The sequence below is a fragment of the Juglans regia genome, chromosome 7 (genome assembly GCF_001411555.2).
Source record: "Juglans regia cultivar Chandler chromosome 7, Walnut 2.0, whole genome shotgun sequence".
Lineage (NCBI taxonomy): Eukaryota > Viridiplantae > Streptophyta > Magnoliopsida > Fagales > Juglandaceae > Juglans > Juglans regia.
In genome coordinates this window covers 44698824-44713004 of record NC_049907.1, presented here as the reverse complement: position 1 = coordinate 44713004, position 14181 = coordinate 44698824, and the positions used below count along the sequence as shown (strand labels likewise).

General features: G+C 37.5%; 2 protein-coding genes across 2 annotated transcripts; one reads left to right on the top strand and one right to left on the bottom strand.

Moving 5' to 3' along the window:
- The first annotated feature begins 502 nt into the window (after positions 1-502).
- LOC108984462 (clavaminate synthase-like protein At3g21360) lies at positions 503-2434 on the top strand. Its single transcript, XM_018956433.2, has 3 exons — positions 503-969; positions 1083-1336; positions 1842-2434. Exons 1-3 carry the CDS (start codon positions 607-609, stop codon positions 2200-2202), a joined length of 978 nt encoding a protein of 325 aa, XP_018811978.2. The 5' UTR covers positions 503-606; the 3' UTR covers positions 2203-2434.
- A 3696-nt stretch (positions 2435-6130) lies between these two features.
- LOC108985057 (lysM domain receptor-like kinase 3) lies at positions 6131-14101 on the bottom strand. Its single transcript, XM_018957207.2, has 11 exons — positions 13114-14101; positions 12419-12496; positions 11472-11771; positions 10771-10916; positions 10583-10672; positions 10369-10474; positions 8651-8802; positions 8461-8558; positions 8232-8379; positions 7180-7287; positions 6131-6587 (listed from the first exon to the last, which is right to left on the bottom strand). The coding sequence occupies exons 1-11, from the start codon at positions 13727-13729 to the stop codon at positions 6423-6425; spliced, it is 2007 nt and encodes a 668-aa protein (XP_018812752.2). The 5' UTR covers positions 13730-14101; the 3' UTR covers positions 6131-6422.
- Positions 14102-14181: the final 80 nt, after the last annotated feature.

Sequence of the window (14181 nt, the reverse complement as noted above, 5' to 3'; positions counted from 1 at the left end):
TGCCTAAGTACCGTATCACGTCACTGTTCTTAAAAGCCAAAAATCAAACGGAATGGCTACTCAAATGCAGGCTGATTTTGATCAACTTTTAGGCAAATTTAGAATGTACAGTGTTTTGCCGACGCCACTAGAAATGCAAAGGTCTTTCAAATTTATAGAATCAATGTTACACCCCTCGTTTTTTACAACCCCCTTTTTTTATACAATCCATGTTGAGAAATGCTTTACGTCAAATTTAAAATCTAAAAAATGTCTAGAATGAGATTTTTATTTTTATATTTTTTTATCGAATGATTAAAAAAATATTTTTTAATAATATTATGAATTTTTTATTTTTTTAATAATATTGTAAATTTTTTATTTTCTTAAATATTTATAATGATTAAAAAAATATATAAAAAAAAAATTTAATCTTTTCGAAACAAATTTTGAATTCCGAAGTACTCATCAATGTTTTATTTCGAACGGAAGCAGCTGGTATCAATACAAAGGTCTACTCATAGATGCTACAGCCACAACAGACAAACATTCACAGTATCACGTCCGTGCAGTCCAAAGTCCACGCCTGATCAGTTGTTTACTCTCAGATCAAACCAAGTGAAAACAATGTCGGAGTCGGAGACCTTCGTGGAAATGCAAATCCCGCATCAAAAGTTTTACAACGGAATCCAATTCCCGTACGTTCTGTCTCCCACCGAAACTCCATTATCTCTATCTCTTCTCACCCAAGCCATCAAATCCCAGAAACCCTTTCTCGAATCTTTGCTCCGCAAGTCCGGCGCCTTACTCTTCAGGGGCTTCCCGGTAAGTACAGCCTCGGACTTCAACGATGTCGTTGAGGCCTTTGGTTTCGATGAGCTTCCGTACGTTGGAGGAGGCGCCCCTCGGACCAAAGTAGTCGGTCGGGTTACCACGGCCAATGAGTCCCCGCCCGACCAGAGTATTGCTTTTCACCACGAAATGGTTCAGGTATGTTCTGTAATTTCATCCCAACTTTTTCTGCCAAATAGTTAACGAGTTTTAAATGTGTGAGCCTTATTTGAGAATTCGGAACCTGAGTTCAACTGGGATTTTCTGAATAGCTTCCGGAGTTTCCCTCCAAATTGTTCTTCTTCTGTGAAGTAGAGCCTGGAAGTGGGGGAGAAACTCCTATAGTTCTTAGCCACATTGTCTATGAAAAAATGAAAGAGAGACACCCAGAGTTCGTTGGACGACTGGAAGAGCACGGATTGGTATATACGCGGGTATTGGAGAAAGACGACGACCCTTCATCTCCAATCGGACGTGGATGGAAGTCTACGCTCTTGACTGAAGACAAGAGTGTGGCCGAGCAAAGGTTTGTGATTGACCCATTAATGTTTTGATAATTTGAACTGTTTTTTTTTTCTGGAAATTCTATCTGCATTACGAGCTGCAGGGTGCCAAATTTCTTTCAATAGTCTGGGATAAAATCATTTGATATTGATTCGGGATTCCTATAAAACTAGAACAAACCAGACAAAGTCCCATGTTGTTGGACTTTTTATGGTGGTTAATCTGATCGGGAATGCATGCAATGAGATATAAGAGGAATAAGTAGAAGTAAAATATACACTTGTACGAAAGCTGTAGATTTCATCCTTATCTAGTCCTGTTCGATCTATGTATTTTATGATCGTATCTGTAAACTGTTGCAAAACTTATTATGTTCAAACTCATCCGAGCAACTAAAATGTTGCACACCTTCCATTGTTGTGACTTGGTAGATAATACCAAGCTCATTGCCATGCGCCATTGTTGAGGACATTGAGGTCCTATATATCATCTTAGATGTAATATGGCTCTCCCGACATTTTTGGCAGGGCTTCTAAGTTGGGTATGAAGTTGGAATGGCTAAAGGATGATGCAGTTAAGACAATAAGGGGTCCGATGCCAGCTATTAAGTACGACAAGGCGAGACAGCGCAATGTTTGGTTTAACCAAATGGTTTTTGCTTATACAGTCTATAATGCAGGGAATGATTCTGGGAAAGCTGTTACCTTTGGGGATGGCAAACCTATACCAGCCTACATCATCAACGACTGTGTCAACATCCTTGAAGAGGAATCTCTAGCCTTTCCTTGGCAGAGAGGTGATATTCTTTTGCTGGACAATTTGGCTGTTCTCCACTCCCGAAGATCATCCAAAACACCTCGCCGTATACTAGCTTCACTCTGCAAGTAGTATGGGCTTTTGGTTGTATGCATGTTCCTTTTAGGCCATGTTATGGAAGTGTATAAATAAAATTGGCAAATTCGCATGCAACTATGCGTGCAACTTAAGCCATGTTGTGGAGAGAGATGTATAAACAATACCTTACAAATTTGGGTGAAAGTTTTAACTCACCTGTCTGGTCGGACCCAAGCCATACTGCATGTCCCCACTTCAAATGCAAGGAGAAACCGAAGGCACAAAGGGATTGAAGTTTGAAATTTTTTAAGCAAAGCATGAATTCAAATCCATTTTTTTTGTTTTTGACAGTAAAAACACATCCACTCTCATTAACTTAATACCAAATCAGACAATACAAACCCTCTAATACACTCTGGTACAGACCCCAAATTTACACACTTCAACAGGCAAAGTAAAGCATCCTTAGCAAGTACATGAGCAATTTGATCAAAATCCCTCTTTACATAGCAAATATGCCAATCATCTAACCCATTCAGGACTTGCTTCATTTCCACCACAATGTGCCCAAACTTGTTGGAAGTTCTCCTAACTTAGCGTTAGGTACAAAATTGACTGAGTTCAACCCATTGAAAACTTATCACTAATACTAAAGAAAAGATAAAGTCATGAGATAAGGCAAGGAAGAGATAAATCAAAAGTAGTTAGCTCATACTCCTAAAAGAAAAAAGGCTTAGACAAGTTGGACTCAATCACTCAAGGAAAATAAACCTCTATATAAGGAGGGGACTCTCCATAGGCTAGGAACGACTTCTCTATGCCTAGACCAAATTCCTCTATTATATTGAGCGATATGTGAGGGTATGTGAGATTGTAAAATCACCAATCATAGTGGATTTTGCCCTCAAACAATTATTGAACGTAAGCTTTTATGTCGAACTATGTAAATCTCTGTGTCTCTTTCTATTTATTTTTATTTGATTATTTATCATTATTTTATAGATAAACACGAAGAGTACCGTATCAAAGCCCAAATCATCATCGTGATTCTGAGATAATTCTTTCATCCATTCTGGCTTCTTGTGCAATTTTAGACATTAACACTTAGCATCTCCTTCTAGCATCACTTGAACAAATCCCATCTCACAACAGAACACACATGCACTCAATGCAGCTCTAGCCTCTACTGAGGTGGAGTCAGCACCACAGACAGCAGGTTCGCGCAACACTGCCGAGACCTTCTCATTCAAATCCAATTTAATCTTTTCTTTAACACTCCCATTTTCTCTATCCTTAGAAATTCTATGCAAAACTCCTAATTAAATCTTCCCTTACCCATTTTCGCAGGTAAGGAGAGAGGAGCTTCAACTTCTCCTCTCGTCCCCTTCTTCTCCCTCCCCCATATTTATAGATTGTTGACAGATTTTTTTTTTCTTCTCCGCAACTTGGGTCCGGTCCGATTTGCTACCTTTCAACGACAAAGCTCAGACATGCATTACCTTATTCTCTCCCTAGCTGTGTCAATCTGTGTTAGAAGACAAAAGTATCATCGCAAAATTCTTAGAGGTTTGCTGCGCATCAGCCGGAAGCTGCAGCACACCTCACGAGTTTTTTTTTTTTTTTTTCACTCATTGTGTTGAGTGTGCGGCGGCTTCCGGCTGATACGAATATTTTTTCAAATTCTTAACGTGTGATCCTCATGTGCGGCCTGGCCCACTTGTGAGTGTCCCGTGCCATCGCGCCTCTAATTATGACACGCGGTGGCTGCAAGTTTGGCATTTTTACATGTTTTAGATCTAACCAGGCCACCTCACCCTAACACCTTTGGCGGATGAAGCCATGATTTATGTAGAGGGGCCGAATGATATATAAAAATTTGTATATAACAAAAATTAAAAGATTATTAGTATATAATAAGTTTCATGTTTGAATGTAAAATAGAAATATTTTACATGACAATTGATTTCAATGTTATTTCAACAAATAAATGTCACTAATTATTACATGCATTCTCAATATGGACTAACAAATCATTTATAAGAAAGTTGTCATTTTTTTTTTGGTTTCGAAATGGCCTTATCTATCTCAATAATATTAAAAGCTGAAAAAGTTCGTTAAATCTATTTTTATTTCGAAGTTTAACAATGTTTATGATTTAAAATTTTTTACTTGACCATATTGTTCAACTTAAGTTCTCAAAATAAACAGTAAAGAAAATGACCTATAAAAAATCATATTATGATATTCAAAAATAATTTAAATGTATGTACAATATAATAAATCAAATTAAAAATTTTGAATTTTGTTTTTATCATAAAAAAAATTTGAATTTACATGATGAATCAATGGGCATATATATGAATTGTGGAGAACAAAACATATTTGGGATTAAAAGAATTCACATCTAATATTTTTTTATTACAAAAATCTATTCATTCTTTTTTTGATAGGTTAAGACTGCAAATTTCTTTGGAGAAAATTATTTTAAGCTTTTTTATTAAAATATTTTGAAATTTTTAAAAAGTTGGAAACAAATAAATAGAAGAACCACGTTTTCCACTATTTCTCTTTAAATTTTCACATAGAGAAACTATTGTAATGGGCTTACACTTTTACTATATTGCTAATGAAGTCTGGAGTCATCATTAGTCTCATGTCCCATGCTATATTAGCCTTTCTTTTTGACATAACTTTTAATTGCTAAATTAACTAGGAATGTCAGAATTTTGGAGAGTCCCTGAACCTTGGTGTGTGGGTTTCACGCGCCCACAAAGCCATGGAAGAATTTTTCATGTCACTGCCTAATATGAGTTGCTTGTGGCTATCTATCCCACAATGTTTGTACTTTCCATGCTGAAAGATTTTGAGAAAGAGGAGGATATGAGACTCTCGTTCAGTCAGTTCAAAATAGCAAAATACAATGCTATCATTTCTTTTAAGAGTTCTTCTATATGCAACCGGTATGAGTAACCGTTGGAGAATCGATTATGTTTAATCAGTTGATTTATTATTGAAAAATAAGATAGGACAAAACACAATACAGAGAAGCAAAGGACAACGCTACCAACTCTTGCAACTACAGCCCAATGAAAAACTCTAGGTGAGTGTGAGGCCATGAAACCAATCACTATCAATTCAATCCATTCTAATTCCTGCTGTCCCTCACTTTTCTCAAATCTGGTTCCATTCTCTGATCGTGCTCTTCAAACTTCTCTTATCATTCTTCCTGTTTCTTCCTCCTCCACTCTCTCCAACTATCCCTAAAAATCCTGATGCTGCTACTGAAATCCAAACACCACTTCCATTTGCTCAACCAAATCTGGAAACATCTCTCTGTGCCGCCGCTTTCACCGCTTTGTAATGCATGGTCCTTTTAATTTTTGGCCACTTTCACAGCTTCATTCCTATGCTCCAATCCAAACACATACATCGATTTGTTCCTCCTCCATGGACTTGGGGGCTTGTTCCTCGACCACGACACCATTCCTCCTTCATTTGTGTCACTGATTTCGCCTAAGAGTTGCTTGGACTTTGCTTCAAGTTTGATCTCAGACTTGGGGAAGACATGTTCTGTGAGTTGGGGAAGACCAAGGGGCCTTTGTGATTTGGGATAAGACGAATTTGGCTTGATATTGATTTTGGGTTTGGGGAAATGAATTTTTTTTCAAGTGGTATGCAGTTACGCCGCAGTTCCCTCCCACGGTTGTGTCCAGCATTTTTGTTCTTTTAATGAAATGCGTGCTTGCTTATTAAAAAAAAAAAAAAACCAAGTTAATTATAACACCAGCTGGCTCGAACTTTTTCTTTTTATTAAAGGAGAGCATTGCAACATTTAAAGCATATATCTATCTATCTGTAGGGCTGAACTTTTTTAAGTTGCGTTGCTTTCCCGACCATACACTTCAGCCAAAATTTGCCTTTGAAAGAGTTTCTATGGTGAAACAACTAAGTAGAAGAAGGGCAACATGATAAAGGATTGAGGTGAAGATAAAAACGGTAAGTTGATCAAATCGTTGGTATTACAAAACAACATCCTCCCTCAGCTACATCAGCCTACATCATGATATTTTCATCAAAATTTCCCCACGCTAACTTCAAAAAGAATACAACATTTGAAAAGAAAAAAAAAAAATGAAGGCAAAATAGATAATAAAGCATACCGCTATCTTACCACTTCACTGGAGTACCAGAGCTATACTATACACGCATGGCTATAAAAATAAATAGGGAAGACTTCAAAGTGGTATTGGGTTGAAAAGAAACTACTTCTGCCGCTATCTCCCTTGGACAAGGCCACTGAACACTTGGCTGTTCCCTGCAAGAGTTGCTTCCCACTCCACAGAGGACAGGAGAATCTGTGACAGGGAAATCACAACTTGCTTCATGTCAGGACGTAGGATGGGATCCTCATCCACACATTGCTTCGCCAGCATGGCCATCTAAACAAAGAGAATGACAAACAGAAAATGAGGTGCAAGTCACTATAGCACAACTTCAGGTGCAATTAAAAAATTAACGGAGTGGAAGTGCATTCCTAAAGAATCATATGAATTCCCTAGCCAGAAAGTTGTTAATATAAATAAAGCATTAACACCCAGGTTTCCATAGCATGATAACTAGATGTAGATATGGTTCCAAGCAAGAGAAGATATATCGGATCACTATATAGCAGGGTAGAAGCAGGGTCTCTTTCTTGGGTGTGAATCAATTGCAAAACCAAACCAGATATTCACAATCCAAGCAATTGGTGGATCTTAGTGCAGACCAATTTATTGGTATAGATTGTGCTAACCCTTGAACAGATCAATTTGCCAACCTAATTTATATGTTAAGTTTTGTCAGAAAACCATTATAATTCTCTTCTGATCATCCCCCTCCAAATTCCTTTTGTATTGGACGGGGTTTGGTAAAAACTGACTCTTTCTCCCTAGGAAGGCTGCAATCATTAGATTCTCATTGCCAAATTATTAATTAAGAAAAAAAACAGCTGCAATGAAAATACACAAACAGAGACCAAAAGGTGATTATTACCTTGAATACACAATCATGTGGATACAACGCCATCATATCTGGATCAATGTAATCCTTCATGCTTGACAGACTCATGGAATCAGGTGAGTTCCTTAGAGCTGCTAACATCTGAAATTTCACACAAGCTTCAGAAAAGCAGCACCTAACAGGCATGCTCGCACAAGGAAACAGTTCCAACATACAAATAAAACCTTTAGTACTACAACTTCACAAACAATACATTCAAAGCATCCTTGTATGAGAAAATTGAAGGAAAAAACGAATCATTCACAAATCTAAGGTTTTGCAGAGTGACTTAAATCAAAGTTAAGTACAACATATGTAAGCCCAAAGATTGGAATTTAAGTGACTTCAACAGATTACTTTTCTCAGGTCCAAAAATACCAGAGCCGCAGAGCATTATGGTGGGGAAATGCTTATTTGACGGGAAGCCTAGTTTTACAAAAAACTGGAACCTCAACCAACTGTAGTGAGCATAGCATTTATCCTAGAGAACCAAGCATTGAAGTATTCAAGAGGAAAAACTCAAGCTACTCTACAAAAGACTCTTTTATCTTCTGGCATTCCAGATTCAGTACAATGAGCAGGTCAAGTCATGTGGGTTTAAGAACACTAAGGGGATGCTTGGGGAATGAGATGAGATGAGAAATCTGTAAATAGTAGTGAAATGATTTGTGAATAGTAGTAAAATAGTTTGAGTTATGATGTTTTAAGGGGTTTTGGAAAAGGAGAGAAAAAGGTGAATAAAAATATTATTAGAATATAATTTTTTAATATAATTTTTGTTTAGAGATTTGAAAAAGTTGAATTGTTTTTTGCGTTTTGTTTGTAAGTTTGGGAAAGTGGTAATGATTAAATGAAAAAGTTGAAAATTTAAAATTAAACAGTGTATATTTGAGTGGTGTTTGGATGTTGAGATGAGATGATATGAGATGGGATAAGATGAGATGGGATCGGATAAAACCATCTCAACATCAAAACAACCCCTAATTCACAGGAGAAAAAATTTCATGAACCAATCATACATATTATATCTCGTTGGGAGAACTTACAACGGATGCTAGTGAGCGTCTTTCAGGATTTTTCATCATCACACCTTCTGTTCGTATAATTGCCTCCTTCCCTGATAGAATTTCAAAAAGAACAACACCAAATGCATAGACATCGCTTTTGGTGGTGGCAAGACCATTACTCAAGTATCTGCACGGAAACAGGAAAGCAATTAAGCTAGATAACCTTCTTGTTAAGGACCACGGTAGCCAACTATGAGTAGCTGCTTACTCTGGAGCCAGATAACCAAATGTACCAACAACTTTGGTTGCTGTAGCTTCTCCCTCACCTTTTTTTCCAACAAGTTTTGCCAATCCAAAATCTGAAATCTAAATGCAGATGGGGAAAACATATTTAGTGGGATGGACTACATGCACATAAGGACTATGCAAGTGTAACAATGGATTGTGATTGTTCGAACCTTTGCCCTGAAGGTACCATCAAGTAAGATGTTGCTTGTTTTGATATCTCGATGTACATAATGAGTTTTAGTGTGCTCATGGATGTATTCGAGACCTCTAGCAGCATCAAGGACAATCTGAACCCTCATGATCCAAGAAAGTGGCGTATGATCTACAAGCAAATGAATCCCTTTCAGATTTTAATAGTATATATAAGCATGCATGTGTCATGCATGCAAGGATGTCATTTTGCAAATTTGGAGGTCTAAAAGCCAAGAACTATGCACCATGCCTTGACATTTTAAAAATGCCAGGTTTAATGAGAGGGTGTTCCTTGTATCCCTAGTCAATCATGCTTAGGTGTTGCTCTTGCATATGTCTCATGTACCTGGGCTATGCCCTAGTTCTCATCAATAAATCCTTATTTACCGATAAAAAAATAAAATAAAATAAAATAAAATGAGAGGGTGTGAGGATCAGGACATTGATTGACAGAAATTGTGCACATATTTCAATGCATCCACAGATACCATGTTATTGAGAGTCAGGCAAGCACAAGCCTCAACAACTCCTAGTGGACATGGATTCAGCCCCACTCAAATGTCTGGCTTAGCCTAGTGTTAGTAACCTTCAAATCTTTAAAAAAAAAAAAAAAAAACTGCTAGACTGTGGGCCCCCAAATATGAATCCCACATATACACCAGCACTAAACTCCCCTCACACATGGGCATGTCAAATAAAATTAAACCAATTGCAGGCCTAATACAAGGAGACAAAAGAAACTAACGGAATGGGGATTTGCAGGACTTGAACCAAGCACCTCATACACTAGGCTCTCATATAGGATGTTTAACAGAAATTGGACAAACTTCAATAGGAAGTGGGATGGTCATGGCAACCAATCATCCAGTTTAGGGTAAGTTAGTTCAAATTTATCCCAAGTTTGGAAAGACAATGCAATCAACACCATACATTAGGGTGAGAAAATATAATATACCTTGAATTTCATTTCATAATGTAAAATACATTTTAAATTACTTAAAAGTATAACATACCAGTCATCACTCCACTACCAGGCTAAAAATTTGTAATTAAGTCACAATAAATAATTTTGAAAAATGGCCACAAAATCAGCCAGTATATTGGCCGACCTGATCTCATTAGGCATTTAAGGCAAGGCTGAACCTTGTTCTAAAACCAGGGGTGAAGGACTAGCTGGATGCCCCCAAGCCAAAAAATTGCCCCCACTAATTACAACGTCAATTTTGTGGGACTTTAAAAAAAATAAATAAATAAATAAGTATGTCAATGTTGTGGACATTTTCTAATGTTTCAAATCCATTTAAAGCGACGTTAAGCAGCATCACTTTTATTTCACTATAATTCTCACACTAACTTGTTATCATAATTCGTCAACATATGTGGCAAAAAGATTTGAAGACAAGTATCTGTATCAGAAACTACCTTCCTTGGAGCTAAAAACACATATTTGCTTGAGCTTTCTGTATCTCCGTTAGAGGGCTGGAACTATGTTAGTGTTTTTATTTAAAGTTGTATACATCCTAGTCACAGCAAACAAAATCCTTCTGATTAATTAAGACACAAATATTCTCATAGGGAGTGATTTTATCGAGTCTTAACGAGATAAGACCTCTTAAACTAGTTAAGTCAGTACAACTAATTTGTTACAACTTACAATAAAATATATGCTCGGCAAAGAATTAATGTGTATTCTTACCCTTGTTATGAGGATCATGCAAATGGCTTCTAAGGGAACCCTTCTGGGCGTATTCGTATATAAGGAAGAGCTCATCTTCAGTAGCAGCATAGCCAATCAACTCTACCTTGACAAAATTAATCCAAAGCAGGCGTCAAAGCTTTGAATTGCTGAAAGCTACAAATTCCAAAGCTAAAAGATACTTGGTCATCATTATTGCTACAAAGAGATTTACCAGATTTGTATGATGAACCTTGCACAGGACTTTCATCTCTGCCATGAATTCCTTAGTTTTTGTAGCAGTCATTCTTTTAATAGCAACTTCCTGGAAATATTCAAATCTATAACTGAGTTCACAGTGGAAGCTTACTTTAGACAGACAGGAAATCTGAGTTATTATGACAAAAGTAGAGAGCTGTTAACCTGGTCACGAAGGAGGGCATAATACACAGAACCGTATGTTCCATGCCCAAGAAGACCTGACTCAGAGAATCCATCAGTTGCAGAAAAAATCTCATCATATGTAAAAACCACAGGCTTCTCCATGTCAAACACATCGGTCCCTAGAGCTGCAAGAAATAATATAACACCACCAGTCAGGTATCCCAAGCATAAAGACAATAAGAAAAATATCATAATATTAGATGTCTAGAAAAAACATGGAGCATGGCAGGAGCTTAAGATTAACCAATCAATTCTTATCCCAATTTTGCACAGCAGGGTTATGAAAATCTAAAGTTAAAACTATTTTTTATAAGTAGATCTAAAGTTAAGCTTCATCATTGTACACGGAATAATTTACAATTATGATCATCCATGCCACAAGAAGAAAAAAACTAGACATTTTTTCCCCTTTAGCAATGGAAGCAAACATACAGAAAATACAAGATTAGCATTTCTGCAAGACTCGGGCTACGCCATATAGGTAGTTTTGCAATTAGTTTCCATAATTCATTCCTATGAACCCAATTGGGCACGTATATACTTTTCTTGTTAAACCAATCAATTTAATATATTACGCTATAAAGTACACATTACAAACATTTGGGTAGCGCAACTTCTAACTGAAACCTCAGGAACTGGGTACAATTTTGAGTCTAGAAAAAGTATTTAGGACAAAATACCTTTTGGAGTGGTAGTCTGGCGGTTGCTAGATTCCCCATTAGTTTGCTTCACATCCCGAGACTTGCAGCAGACGTACCTTCCTGAAGCACAACAAAAACTGGGCTTTCGAAGAATATGAAACTTGTGAGAAACTTCGTCATCATGATCTTTTGTGTGACTCCTTTCAGCTTCCGTGAAGCATTTTGATAACCTCAAGGAAACACAAACAACTATGCTTAATACAATCAGTGCCAGACCAATCCCCACACCCCCAACAATCCATCCATAGGGCATATGATCCTTGTGATTCTGTTGATTACCTGCGAACGAATAGTATCGAAGCTATTATACCTATAAGAAATAACTGCAACAGCACGACACGTATGTTGAAGCACAATTGGAAGACCTTGGGAAAAGAAAGAACAAGCTGGAAATTATTTTTTAAAAAAGCAAATTAAAATAGGAAATTAAGAAATCACACAAAACCAAGATACTTCTAACCCCGATCTCAAAAGGGAACGCCTTAGTTCAGTATCATCAACATGATGCTCTGTGCCATAAATTGAAAATATCAAAATAACTTAAGTATAACTCAATACTTAGCATTATTCATAGCCAATATGTGTCTCCCCTCAACAGGGATTTATATGCAATTTTGTAAGAACTCCACCTTGTAGCTAATCAGTATGCAGCGAAAGCAACTTTGTTTAATTTATACATATGCAATGCATACTTGAATGTAAAGATAAGCATTGCTCATTTACAATCAGACCAAAACAGTTTTTACATCTATAGAATTGTAAGCCATAACTCAATTATTTTTTATTGGAACCAGAAAACACAATTATTATTGAAGTAGCTAGTTGTCATGTTTTAACAATGGTATGCGGGACAGAACAGAACAAACACTTTGCACCGTTCTAGCAAAATTCTTTCAATTTTTTGATGAAGATACTGTAATCGATACCTGAGAAACTGTCAACAGTTGGAGAGGGAACAGGAGTGGGAGGAATATCATTTTCCAGGGGATAAGGCTCACCAGGAACTGAAAAATGTAAATGTGAACATTAATTAACATTAATCGTATGATTAAGATAATGATGGAACATCAACTCTAGTTTGCAACTCCAATATTTATAAGAAAGTGTATAAAATTGATGCATCATTAAAAACTAACATAAAGAAATCACAAGTGTGCAGCCAATTACAAATGTTCTCTCCCCATTATGATTAAGCCAAAATAGTTCTAAAACTATTGATAAGTTACGCACAGGCAACAGATTTACTTATTATTCGGTATTTCTTCAGTTCTTCTAGCAAATAATGTAGTTTACTCTTTGTCCCCAACTTAGACAATTTGAGATCCTTCCTTTCGCGCATTACAAAGTCTCTAATACCAATGACGTCAATAGGAATCGTGACCACAGACTTGCATCCCACAAAAATTGAAGCCAAACCCAAAATTCAAACCTTAACTTTGTTAATCAAGAATTTCGTTACCTCCTATTGCTCATCAAACAATATATAACCACTGCATTTTGCCCCCAAAGAACCTGAAGATTTGATTGGCTAATATAACCCGAACCCATGGAAAGTTTCAAATGCAAACCATATGAAGCAATAACAATGATAAAAACAGTAGAGAAAAAGAAACAGACTAACCCGAATTCAAAGGAATGTGATAGAGAGCACCCACAGTGACGTTATCAGGATCTTCGATCCCATTCACTTGCTCGATGCTATCCATGCTCACCCCAAACCGGCTCGCCAAAGACTGTACACTATCCCCATCTTTCATCACATAGCTCAACAAGTAATTCCACAACCCACTGGAGCAGCCACAGAAGAGCCTCAACGAAACGACAGCTCCGACCTTGGCCCTCCTCGAAGTATTGGGCAACAAGAAAGCCAGGCCATCGTATGCGTCGAAAGCTAAGTCATTGACGAACCCCTCGTTGGATCTCACCGTGAACGTGGTGTTGGTCGCGTACTGCATAGTGGTGCGTAAGCACGAGCAGTTCTTCCGGATGAAGAGGTAGTTAAGGCCGTCACTGCTCTCTTCGACAGTAATGTCATTGGGGAGGACATCGAACATGGATTGGATCACGGCCAGGGTCTGGTTAGGCCGCAGCTTGAAGGCCAAAAAGGACGTGCACAGGCGCGTGGTGTCCGTACAGTTCATTGGGGACGGGTACGAAAATAGATGGTGACTTTGGACAAGAACTAGAACAAGAACAAGAACGAAAGAAAACAAAAGAGACGCCCGTAAGAAACTCATGGTCCAGCAGCTAATATTTAAGCTGGAAAACAACGATTAGAAATACGAAATCGATTAAAGAAGTTGGGCTAGATAGAGGAGGAAAATAACAAGACAGAGTCAGAAGGTAAGAGAGAGAATCCTAATTTTTGATAGGAAAACAAGTAGTTGAATATGGAGGAGTTTGATGCATCAGAGGGGGCGTAAAAGAGGAGGACAGGGAAAGAGAAGTGTAAGAGGAGTGAAAACAGAGCATGTCTTTGGTTTGGTTACGGTGAGTGTGACAAGGGTAAACTGTTTTTCTCTGAGCATAAACTGCTTGTTACCAAACCTAAACTAAAAAAACATGACACAGATAGAACGACTTTGCACTGTAGCAGAGAAAGAAGCAGAGAGCGTGGGGAAGAGAGTTCGCACTTTGCAGACGCACCAAGTGCAGATATTTGGAGTGCCTTTTTTTTTCTCTTTTACGA